This window comes from Gymnodraco acuticeps, unplaced genomic scaffold (assembly GCF_902827175.1).
Source record: "Gymnodraco acuticeps unplaced genomic scaffold, fGymAcu1.1, whole genome shotgun sequence".
Classification (NCBI taxonomy): domain Eukaryota; kingdom Metazoa; phylum Chordata; class Actinopteri; order Perciformes; family Bathydraconidae; genus Gymnodraco; species Gymnodraco acuticeps.
Window position 1 is genome coordinate 139429 of NW_022990164.1, and position 11740 is coordinate 151168.

General features: G+C 43.3%; 1 pseudogene and 2 gene segments (V, D, J or C); 1 reads left to right on the forward strand and 2 right to left on the reverse strand.

Annotated features, from left to right (window-relative positions):
• Nucleotides 1-659: 659 nt before the first annotated feature.
• LOC117547034 lies at nucleotides 660-1302 on the reverse strand. The segment is given in 2 exon segments: nucleotides 660-1048; nucleotides 1152-1302. Coding segments are annotated over 2 exon segments (480 nt in total).
• A 554-nt stretch (nucleotides 1303-1856) lies between these two features.
• Nucleotides 1857-3622, forward strand: LOC117547035. The segment is given in 3 exon segments: nucleotides 1857-1865; nucleotides 1917-1992; nucleotides 3151-3622. Coding segments are annotated over 3 exon segments (405 nt in total).
• Nucleotides 3623-10166: 6544 nt separating this feature from the next.
• On the reverse strand, nucleotides 10167-10764 carry LOC117547037 (annotated as a pseudogene).
• Nucleotides 10765-11740: the final 976 nt, after the last annotated feature.

Genomic DNA, 11740 nt, shown 5'->3' on the forward strand with positions numbered 1-11740 from the left:
ACAAATTCAAGCCACGTCTGCTATATTTGATGAGTGATAAAATGATTTTTAGCTATATATTCTTAATAAAATTGGTACTGTTGGACTCAGTACTTGTTAAACTACTACCACAAATACAATGAAGTACTTTTACCGTGTACGTTTTGAGTAATGCCCTGTCAAACTCCTGAGTACAATCATTCATGTATTTTGCTATATTTGTTGAGGGATAAAATGATTTGTTACCATAAGTTCTACATGAAATTGATACAGTTGGACTCAGTACTACTTGGACTATTAGCACAAGTACAATCAAGTATTTTTACTCTGTACTTTTTGAGTAATACTTCGTTAAACTCCTGTCCTGAGTACAATAATTCATAGTTCATATACAATACAGGAATTATTGTACTGAGGACGGGAGTTTTACTGAGTATTAATCAAAAAGTACACAGTGTGTGTGTGATGAGTGTGTGTGGGTGTGGTGTGTGTTGTGTGTGTGTGTGTGTGTGTGTGTGTGTGTGTGTGTGTGTGGTGTGGTGTGTGTGTGTGTGTGTGTGTGTGTGTGTGTGTGTGTGTGTGTGTGTTGGTGTGTGTGTGTGTGTGTGTGTGGGTGTGTGTGTGTGTGTGTGTCCTCAGTGAAGTGTATCAGTCTCTGCAGTAGCTTCCAGCTGCAGCAGTCAGTTCAGTTCCTGTTCAGTCTGACTGAGGGAGGTTTTTGTATGACGCTTTTTCACTGTGTGAACCACATACTGACTGTTGGGGAAATGGAAACTCTGACAGTAGTAAACTGCTGCATCATCAGTCTGGACTCCACTGATGGTCAGAGTGAAGTCAGAGTTTGATCCACTGCCTGTAAAACGCTCTGAAATCCCTGATGCTCGAGTGCTAGCATCGTAAATGAGCAGTTTAGGAGTTCCTCCATCTCTCTGTTGGTACCAGGCTAAACGGTGTTTGTCAGTGCTATGTCCATAAACCTTCTGACTGGTCGTACATGTGATGGAGACGGAGCGTCCCGGAGCCGAGCTCACTGCTCCAGACTGAGTCACTGTGACCTGGCCTCTGGACTCTGAGGAGAGACAAAGACAGAAAGCAGCGTCATGGTTTTGTCCGCTTCATTTCAGAGGGACGGATGTTCACAGAGGAGAGGAGTTTGATTCTCTGGACTTTACCTGTGAAGCAGCAGCAGAGGAGAGTCCAGATGAGGACGCAGATCAAAGTCATGTTCTTGATGAGGAGGATTCCTGTGGCTTCTGTTGTCATGAAGGACAGCTGTCAGTCATCCAGTGCTCAACTCTCAGGACTATAAAGTGTCCCAGAGCACTGGAGCATGGTGCTGCTGATGCAAAGTGTCTCTCTATGGAAATGCTCTGACTGACTCCAACAGGGACCTGGATTATTGATCACGAAGAAGAAGAGAAAGAAGATGGACCTCCCCTGGGGGAACATTCAGTTTCCACTCTGTGTTCTTTACACACCTTACAAGCACATAGGTGCACAGGAGCATGTGCCAGGGAGCACTTGGGGGTCCGGTGCCCTGCTCAAGGGCACTGCCGCCCGGACTGGGTCAGGGCTCACTTGTTCTTTCCAAAGAACATTTAAAACTGTCCTATAATTCACTCCCCTCGAATCAAAGCTCTCTTCCTCCACAACAATCTAAAATAAAGCTTTATCAAATGACAATGATTTACATTTTGCCCGATCGATTAGAAAGTTCTTCTTAAGAAATAACGTCATTACATGTACTTCATTCAATATGAGTATTTTGCTTTTTAAATGTCTAACAGCTCATTAAAAAAGATTCAACACTTCTCCATAGTTTGTGAATCTGTTTCAAACATTGGAAGCAGTTATTATATAAAGTGGGTAAACCGTGGATGTGTTTGGTGAGTTTGTTTGTGTCAAAGTCAGAGAGCCGTGTCTCTCTACAGTGAGAGGTTTTTGTACGGCGGCTCAATGACTTTGTATCACTGTGGTACACGTTCGGTGGAGGAACCAGACTGGATGTTGGAAGTAAGTCAAATGTTAATTTATAAGAGCAATTTCTCTTTCGTTGTACTTGTTATTCAGCTTACTAGGAGAAATAGTTGCCTCTCCATGTTATTGTATCCATACTTTTATAAATACGTTGAACTAAGAGGCTAACTTTACTCCAGCAAAAGACGTTTAAATGTTTTCATGAGAGTTAAACATTGAACAGAGAATAAATCATTATGTCCACCTTTAATGGTGAAGTAGCTTCTTGAGGGCTGGTAGGTTTAGTTCAGTGAGTCAAAGTCAGAGAGCCGTGTCTCTCTACAGCGAGAGGTTTTTGTACGGCGGCTCAATGACTTTGTATCACTGTGGTGGACTTTTGGTGGAGGAACCAGACTGGATGTTGGAAGTAAGTTTCTGCACAAAAACTAAATATGATGACGTTTAAATTCTGTGTTAGAATGTTTGAGAGATAGATATATATTATTTTAATTGTAATGTTTAGATAGTATTAGTATTCATGTCTTTATTCCTCTTCATCATTGAGCCTAAGTCGGAGCAGCTTTTCCTGAAATGTCTTTATACATTCCCAACATGCTGTCATTTAAACAGCTTCAGATGTGAAATGATGAAACTGCTAATGTTTCATTCACTTGTTCTTCATTTGTTCTCGATTCTCCCGTCTGTTTTCAAATAAATTACGAATACAGTTTTTAAATACGGTTGAACAGAGTAAAGATAACGATGGATATTTAAAAAGATGTGTTGAATTCGTTCAGACATTATTTTAAAGTTTGTAAAACTGAGTAATTATTGAGATTCACATTAAGCTCAATTGATTGTTTCATTTCCCGTATTTGTTCATTTATCCACTAAATAGTTTAATTATGGTTTGTAGAGTTCAGGTTTTGGATGATTTAGACCACAACTATTTAAAATGTGTCCTAATGTTGTACTTTATTTCCAGTGTGACATATTTCAGGTGATTCTGTATGAAGTGTCTCCGTGCTGATTTGCACGAGAGGCTTCTTGAAGGGAAGTGAAACAATGTGTGAGTGAGAGACTGATGGAGCAGAACCAACATCTGACAGAAACTCCTTAAAGGAGAAGCGCTCTCACAGTAAAGGTGTCCCAGTGTCTGCTGGTTGATCAATAGCTGTGTGCTCCCTGTCCTCTAATCTGATTGGTGTCTCCTAGGTGATGTCCAGCCCACCCTGACGGTGCTGCCCCCCTCCACAGAAGAGCTGCAGCAGGGGAAGGCCACGCTCATGTGCCTGGCCAACAAGGGCTTCCCCTCAGACTGGAGTCTGGCCTGGAAGGTGGACGGCAGTAGCAGCTGGGAGGAGAGCATGAGCCCCGGGGTGCTGGAGAAGGACGCCCACTACAGCTGGAGCAGCACCCTGAGGCTCTCTGCAGACCAGTGGAGGAAGGTGGTCTCTGTGACCTGTGAGGCCACCCAGGGCTCCCAGACTCCGCTCTCAGAGACACTGAGGAGAGACCAGTGTTCCCAGTCCTGAGCTGACTCACTGGGACTCTGCTTTCTCTCTCACTCTGCTCTCAGTCTGCTCTCTGGCTCTCAGGACATGTTTCAACATCAACCTGTTTCTGCTTGTGTCGATGGTTTCAACATTTAAAATAATAAAGATCAATGTGTGTATTATAAAAGTGACATGTCTTCTGGTTACATTTCTGTAAGATATTATAAAGTAACCTTATTCACATTCATTCACAAAAGTCAAAACATTACCAAGTCAATATTTCCCATATCACTTTCTAATGATCTTTGGGTTTGGTTATACTTCTGGAATCATTCTAGTTTTATCTTTGTTAATACAAACTGGTTCCAATAAATATAGTATGAACATCAAGGTAAACCACAAAGCTCTCTCTTATCACTAATGTTTAAGTACATCCATGTGTGATTTTCATGTGTTGTTAAACTTGAATCTTACAACATATGAATTAAATATTCTACTTTAAAATATTTTCAGGACCAGAAATAAAAGCAGGGTGTCATCTGCTGAAGTCATATAACATCAATCTAAATTGAGATGACCTTAAATATTATTGAATGGACACAGTACAACTGAGGAATTATTAAATGAAAATATTTGTTGCTGATTGAATTAAAACTGATATTATATGAAAGCAAAGACTATTTATCACCTTAGCTGTGTCAATGCCACACGGCGCATGACGTGTGTTGATTGATTGATTGAAAAGTTTATTAACAGCTTGTATATTGGGTACAGTACAGTACAGCTCAAAACATACAATTGTTAAGGGGATGCAGACCAGAGAAAGACTTTCGTCTTGTTTACATCAGGGTCCCCCATTTCCAATTCATCATATCATTTAAGACATATAAGACATATTTGACATACAGATGGCTTATTTACAATTTACATTTTAGATTTCGTTCTAATACATCCTAACCGGACATTTAAGACATACCAAGTCTACAGATATACAGTTAGTAACAGAGTCTAAAATGCGAGTATATACATAGATGGGGGGGGGAAGCTGTCCAGTGAACGACAGGTTGAGATTTGTACCATTACCGGGGCCAGTTTTGCAATGCTCTCCCCCGAAGGTGCTCTTTAAGAGAGGTTTTGAAGGTAAGTATAGTTTTACTTTCCTTTACAGTTGTGGGAAGAGCGTTCCACCTTGATGTGGCATAATTGCGAAAACGTGTATTCCCCCTTTTTTGTGCCAAATCTGGGTTTCACATGATTTGTGGAGCTCCCTCTGGTGTTATGATCATGGTATTCCTTGACCTTTGGGAAGAATTTTGACATGTACATGGGTACCATAGAGGTGTAGTGGATCTTGTAGACCAGGCCCATTGCAAGTAGCTGTACTCTGTCGTCTACTCTAAGCCATCCTAGGTTGTCAAAGTGGGCAGAGGTGAGGTGGGTTCTAGATGAAAGGTCAAGCAGTAGTCTGACCAGTTTATTTTGCGATGTTTGAAGTTTTATTTTTAGCGCCTTGGAGGTGCTATGGTACCATGACGGGCAAGCATAGTCATAGTACCCTTGAATGAGTGCTCCTGCCAGAGTTTTCAGGGTGTTTTTGTTTACCAGAGAGGAGATCCGGTATAGGAATCTAGTTCTTTGATTGACTTTTTTTATTACATTGGATGCCATTTTGTCACAGGAGAGGTTTGCCTCAAGAATAGATCCTAGGTATGTAATTTCCTTCCTACTTGTGACAATAATGTCGCCCACTGCAACTGAGAAGTCGTCGGATTTGCTGAGATTATGTTTAGAACCGAAGAGAATGGACTCTGTTTTACCCAGGTGTAATGATAATTTATTATCGGCGAGCCAGGTGCAGATTCTGCCGAGCTCGGAGCTGAGGGTTTTTTCAACCTGCAATCTGCTCCTGTCAGAGACCAGCAGGGCAGAGTCGTCCGCGAACAGGAACAAGTTGCAGTCACATGCTGATGACATGTCGTTTACATAAATTAGGAACAGTAACGGACCTAATATGCTTCCTTGTGGAACACCACAGCTCACTGGGAGGGGGGGGGACAGAGTACCGTTTACCTCCACCATCTGTTCTCTCCCCTCCAGGTAGGACCGCATCCAGCTCACCGATAGTCTATCAAAACCCATTGCTTTTAGCTTGTCAATAAGAATGGGGTGATTGACAGTGTCGAAAGCCTTTTGTAGGTCCAGCATCACCATGCCGCAGTATTTGCCCTCGTCCACCTCTTGTTTGATGTGGTCGCTCAAATAAAGAAGGCATGTGTCAGTGGAGTGGGATGTTCTAAAGCCAGATTGAAATTCATAGATTAGTTTCTTTTCCGCGAGGTACTTTTCGACCTGTTCATATACTATTTTTTCCATGACTTTCGAGATGGAGGTAAGTATAGAAACAGGGCGGTAGTTGCCTGGGTCCAATTTGCTGCCCTTTTTGTGCAGGGGGGTTACTCTTGCAATTTTGAAGTCTTTGGGTACTTTTCCCTGTTTTATGGAGAGGTTAATTATGTGAGCTATGACTGGTGAGATGGCGGTTGCTGTGTCTCTGAGGAATTTGGAGGGGATATTGTCGTGGCCAGTGGCCTTGTGTTTGTGCTCTGCTCAGCTCTGTGGTGTGTGTGTGTGTGTGTGTGTGTGTGTGTGTAGGTGTTTGTGCGTATATGTATGTGTGTGTGTGTGTGTGTGTAGGTGTTTGTGTGGTGTGTGTTGGTATGTCCGACACCGGCATTTGTTTTCAAATTACCATGAACAGTAATTTACACACATCTGTCCAACTCCAAAGGTATATGTGTGTGTTCCCAAATGAAATACATGTGTTTAATCTTAATCTCGATGTAGGGCTCAGTGCTGTCGGAGTGCAGGGGAACACTGCGGTCAACTCAGCCGTCTCTCGCGTTTGCTTGGTCAAATCAGCAGCTCTTCATTTTTGAGTGCGCGATTAATAGCGCCTTTACGGTAATCGGCCGAGAAGCGGCACTGACACAATACAAGAGTACAATAATGCATGTTTTTGTGCTATATTTGCGATAGAAATATGTTTTACCATAAGTTCTTAATAAAACTGACACTGTTGGACTCAGTAGGCTACTTGTTTGACTGCTACCAACAATAAAGTGAAGTACTTTTACTGTGTACTTGTTCAGTTATTCTCTCTCAAAGTCCCCTCCTGAGAACAATCATTCATGTATTTTGCTATATTTGTTGAGGGATAAAATGATTTGTTACCATAAGTTCTACATGAAATTGACACTGCTTGACTCAGTACTACTTGGACTACTAGCACAAGTACAATCAAGTATTTTTACTCTGTACCATTTGAGTAATACTTCGTTAAACTCCTGTCCTGAGTACAATAATTCATAGTTCATAATACAGGAATTATTGTACTCAGGATGGGAGTTTTACTGAGTATTAATCAAAAAGTACACAGTAAAAGTACTTGATTGTACTTGTGCTAGTAGTCCAAGTAGTACTGAGTCCAACATCAATTTCATGTAGAACCTTTTGCAAAAAATCATTTGATCCCTCATCAAATATACCAGAATACATGAATTATTGTACTCAGGACGGGAGTTTGACAGAGTATTACTCAAAGAGTATAGTAAAAGTACCTCATTGTATTTGTGGTAGTAGTCTAACAAGTACTGAGTCCAACAGTACCAATTTTATTAAGAACTTATGGCTAAACATAATTTGATATCTCATCAAATGTAGCAGAAGTGGCTTGATTTTGTTCTCAGGAGGGGACATGGAGAGTATTGAAATGTAAATGGATTCGCTCAGGTTGTGGCAGGAAACACTACCACTTTGTTCAGAACCTTCCAATAAATACAGAGACAGCTATCAAATCAAATCAAGTTTTATTTATATAGCACATTTAAAGCGATTTTTGGTCGAGCCAAAGTGGCTGTACATGTAATAAAAACACATTACAAATCACAATAAAAGACAATCATTTACAAACAGAAATATAAAAAACAAAAACACCGGGAATAGTCAGGTGTCGTGCTCCGCCTCTGACTAGAAGGCCAGAGAGAAGAAGTGTGTCTTTAGTGAGGATTTAAAAACCCTAGGGTCTGGGGCCGACCTCACATGGAGGGGCAGAGTGCTCCAGAGCCTGGGGCCAGCTGCTGCGAAGGCTCGGTGCCCTCGGGTTTTGAGCCTGGTCTTGGGCACTACCAGCAGCAGCTGGTCAGCAGACCTTAAAGCTCTGGCTGGGGTGTAGCGATGGAGGAGTTCGGCTATATAGGCCAGAGCCAGCCCATTTAGGGCTTTGAAAACAAATAAAAGGAGTTTAAAACCAATTTGGAACCGAATTGGAAGTCAGTGAAGGCCATAATTGGGGTGATGTGGTCACGCTTTTTATGGCCAGTCAGAAGACGTGCAGCTGCGTTTTGGACTAGCTGCAGGCGTCTAATTGAGGCCTGGTCCATACCCACATACAGAGCGTTGCAGTAATCCAGTCTTGAGGTAACAAAGGCATGAATAACCCTTTCTAGGTCTTTAAAAGATAAATACGACTTGGTCTTGGCCAATAGTCTTATTTAAAAAAAAGCAGGATTTGACTAGGGTGCTGACCTGCTTGTCGAATTTAAAAGTGCTAGTGAAGGTCACTCCAAGGTTCATGACAGAGGGGAGGATGTTTCAATTGAGAGAGCCCAGAATATCAACCGGAGAAGCTGGAGGTTGGGGTCCAAAAAAGATGACCTCAGTCTTGCTCTCGTTGAGGTTAAGGAAGTATTTGCTCAGCCAGGATTTTATCTCTATCAAGCAGTCCATCAACTGCTGTAGTGAGTGTTTGACATTTGCTTTGAGAGGCAGATAGATCTGTACATCGTCTGCATAGCAGTGGAAGGGAATATTGTTTTTAGTGAGAATTGAACCTAGGGCCAGTGTATGTACAGTAAAAAGAGGATGGGGCCCAGGATAGAGCCTTGGGGAACCCCACAGGTAAGAGGGGCTTTAGCAGAGGAGAAGGCACCAAGCTGCACTGAGAAGCTACGGTCTGTCAGGTAGGACCTGAACCATGCAAGGGCAGAGCCTGTGATGCCACCGGGATATTCACGCCCGTCCCCACGTCGCACAGCGACCCAGCTTTTCTACGGCTGGCGGATGTTTTCTTCATTCGCCACGACGCCTACCACGGCCCCTTGTGGCCCCCCCCCTTATGACGGCCCGTTCCGTGGCCCGCCCCCCAACCCCCGGTGGGGGTGCCCTCGCCCTCGTTGGGCCCCTGCCCTCTCCTGCGGCCTCCTTCCGACGGCCCGTTCCATGGCCTGGCCCTCGCCTGAGTTCCCACCCTCTCGGCCCCTGTGGTGCTTCCTCCTGGTCGCGAGTGATTGGTGTCCATGTTTGAATTCTGTGGGGGCCTTGTGTAGTGATCACTTTGTTTATCATAATTCACTCACATGCGAACTACAGGTTGGGCCGGTCGGTGGTATTGTTCCGCACGGACACAATGTTGACTGTACCTCCTGTGTTACCTAACTGTTTGTTGCCCTCCTTTTCTCTTCTTCCTCTCTCTTCCCAGACTTCAAGCCCGCGCAACATTGTGGTTCTATGCCTTGCCCTCAATAAAACTCAACTTTCCACCTTCGATGCACCGCCTACCGACTCCCTTCTCTCGGACCACTACACCTACTTCATTTATTTGCCACTCTCTTTTCTTTTCTACAATACTCATATCTATATTTACTATTGGAAAAAGCCATGGGGGAACACTGCTAAATGGATTTGATGGTGAAAACGTCTAAATCCTGCATGTTATATGTCCTTACTTTTCCTTTACTTGTCCATCCAAACCCACGCCCCTGGAACTTGGAATATTCCAGCAATCCTGTTATGTTTTGTTTGTGATATTTCCTTCCCCACTTCCTTTTAACCTGACCCAATAAGCAATAGCAATGTTCTCTCTTCTTAGCTCCAATGGAGTCTCTCCCTGCTTCAACTAGTATTGCATTAATAGGGGTTGACTTAATTGCTCCTATACACAACCGTAACGCTTTATATTGTAATCTATCCATTTTTTAGTAATGACGTTTTTGCTGCTGCTGCATATTTTATACACCCGTAATCCCAGTGTTGCCCTCATAATTGCCCCTATAGATGTTAATGCCTGTTTGTCTGCCCCCCCCCCTGCTCTAGTCTATCGCAGTCTACAGAGCCACCTACTGGGTGGGGTTGCAACTGAGCATAAACACAACAAATATGCGCAGCGTACCTAGATGCGTCATGAGGTGCCGGTACACATTAAGAACGTAACGGACGGCAGATGGGAAAAAATCAGAAGGTCCCGCGTTCTGCGTACCGGTGTGAGTACCGGCCCAATTCAAGCACTGAATAAACTGGAGTAAAACTGTGGATGTGTTTGGTGAGTTTGTTTGAATTCAAAGTCAACGAGAGCCGTTGTCTCTCTACACTGAAGATACTTTTACAGTTGTGTTTGTTACTCTGAGGAAGAGACTCTGATCTCTCTTCCGTAAAGCTTTAGTATTTCAGTTTTCAGGATTGTTTTGGTGGAAATAGAGGAGGAGGAAGCATGGCAGCTTGTCAGAGTGTGTGTGTGTGTGTGTGGTGTGTGTGTGTGTGTGTGTGTGTGTGTGGGTGTGTGTGTGTGTGTGTGTGTGTGTGTGTGTGTGTGTGTGTGTGTGTCCTCAGTGAAGTGTATCAGTCTCTGCAGTAGCTTCCAGCTGCAGCAGTCAGTTCAGTTCCTGTTCAGTCTGACTGAGGGAGGTTTTTGTACGACGCTTTTTCACTGTGTGAACACCCACTGACTGTTGATCTCATGTAAACTCTGACAGTAGTAAACTGCTGCATCATCAGTCTGGACTCCACTGATGGTCAGAGTGAAGTCAGAGTTTGATCCACTGCCTGTAAAATGCTCTGAAATCCCTGTTTCTCGAGTGCTAGTATTCTTAATGAGCAGTTTAGGAGTTCCTCCATCTCTCTGTTGGTACCAGGCTAAATAGTTACTATAATATTCGGACTGGTCGTACATGTGATGGAGACGGAGCGTCCCGGAGCAGAGCTCACTGCTCCAACCTGAGTCACTGTGACCTGGCCTCTGGACTCTGAGGAGACAAAGACAAAGAAGAAAGCAGCGTCATGGTTTTGTCCGCTTCATTTCAGAGGGACGGATGTTCACAGAGGAGAGGAGTTTGATTCTCTGGACTTTACCTGTGAAGCAGCAGCAGAGGAGAGTCCAGATGAGGACGCAGATCAAAGTCATGTTCTTGATGAGGAGGATTCCTGTGGCTTCTGTTGTCATGAAGGACAGCTGTCAGTCATCCAGTGCTCAACTCTCAGGACTATAAAGTGTCCCAGAGCACTGGAGCATGGTGCTGCTGATGCAAAGTGTCTCTCTATGGAAATGCTCTGACTGACTCCAACAGGGACCTGGATTATTGATCACGAAGAAGAAGAGAAAGAAGATGGACCTCCCCTGGGGGAGCATTCAGTTTCCACTCTGTGTTCTTTACACACCTTACAAGCACATAGGTGCACAGGAGCATGTGCCAGGGAGCACTTGGGGGTCCGGTGCCCTGCTCAAGGGCACTGCCGCCCGGACTGGGTCAGGGCTCACTTATTCTTTCCAAAGAACATTTAAAACTGTCCTATAATTCACTCCCACTCGAATCAAAGCTCTCTTCCTCCACAACAATCTAAAATAAAGCTTTATCAAATGACAATGATTTACATTTTGCCCGATTGATTAGAGTTCTTCTTAAGAAATAACGTCATTACATGTACTTCATTCAATATGAGTATTTTGCTTTTTAAATGTATAACAGCTCATAAAAAAGATTCACACTTCTCCATAGTTTGTGAATCTGTTTCAAACATTTGGAAGCAGTTATTATATAAAGTGGGTAAACCGTGGATGTGTTTGGTGAGTTTGTTTGTGTCAAAGTCAGAGAGCCGTGTCTCTCTACAGTGAGAGGTTTTTGTACGGCGGCTCAATGACTTTGTATCACTGTGGAACACGTTCGGTGGAGGAACCAGACTGGATGTTGGAAGTAAGTCAAATGTTAATTTATAAGAGCAATTTCTCTTTCGTTGTACTTGTTATTCAGCTTACTAGGAGAAATAGTTGCCTCTCCATGTTATTGTATCCATACTTTTATAAATACGTTGAACTAAGAGGCTAACTTTCCTCCAGCAAAAGACGTTTAAATGTTTTCATGAGAGTTAAACATTGAACAGAGAATAAATCATTATGTCCACCCTTTTGGTGAAGTAGCATCTTGAGGGCTGGTAGGTTTAGTTCAGTGAGTCAAAGTCAGAGAGCCGTGTCTCTCTACAGC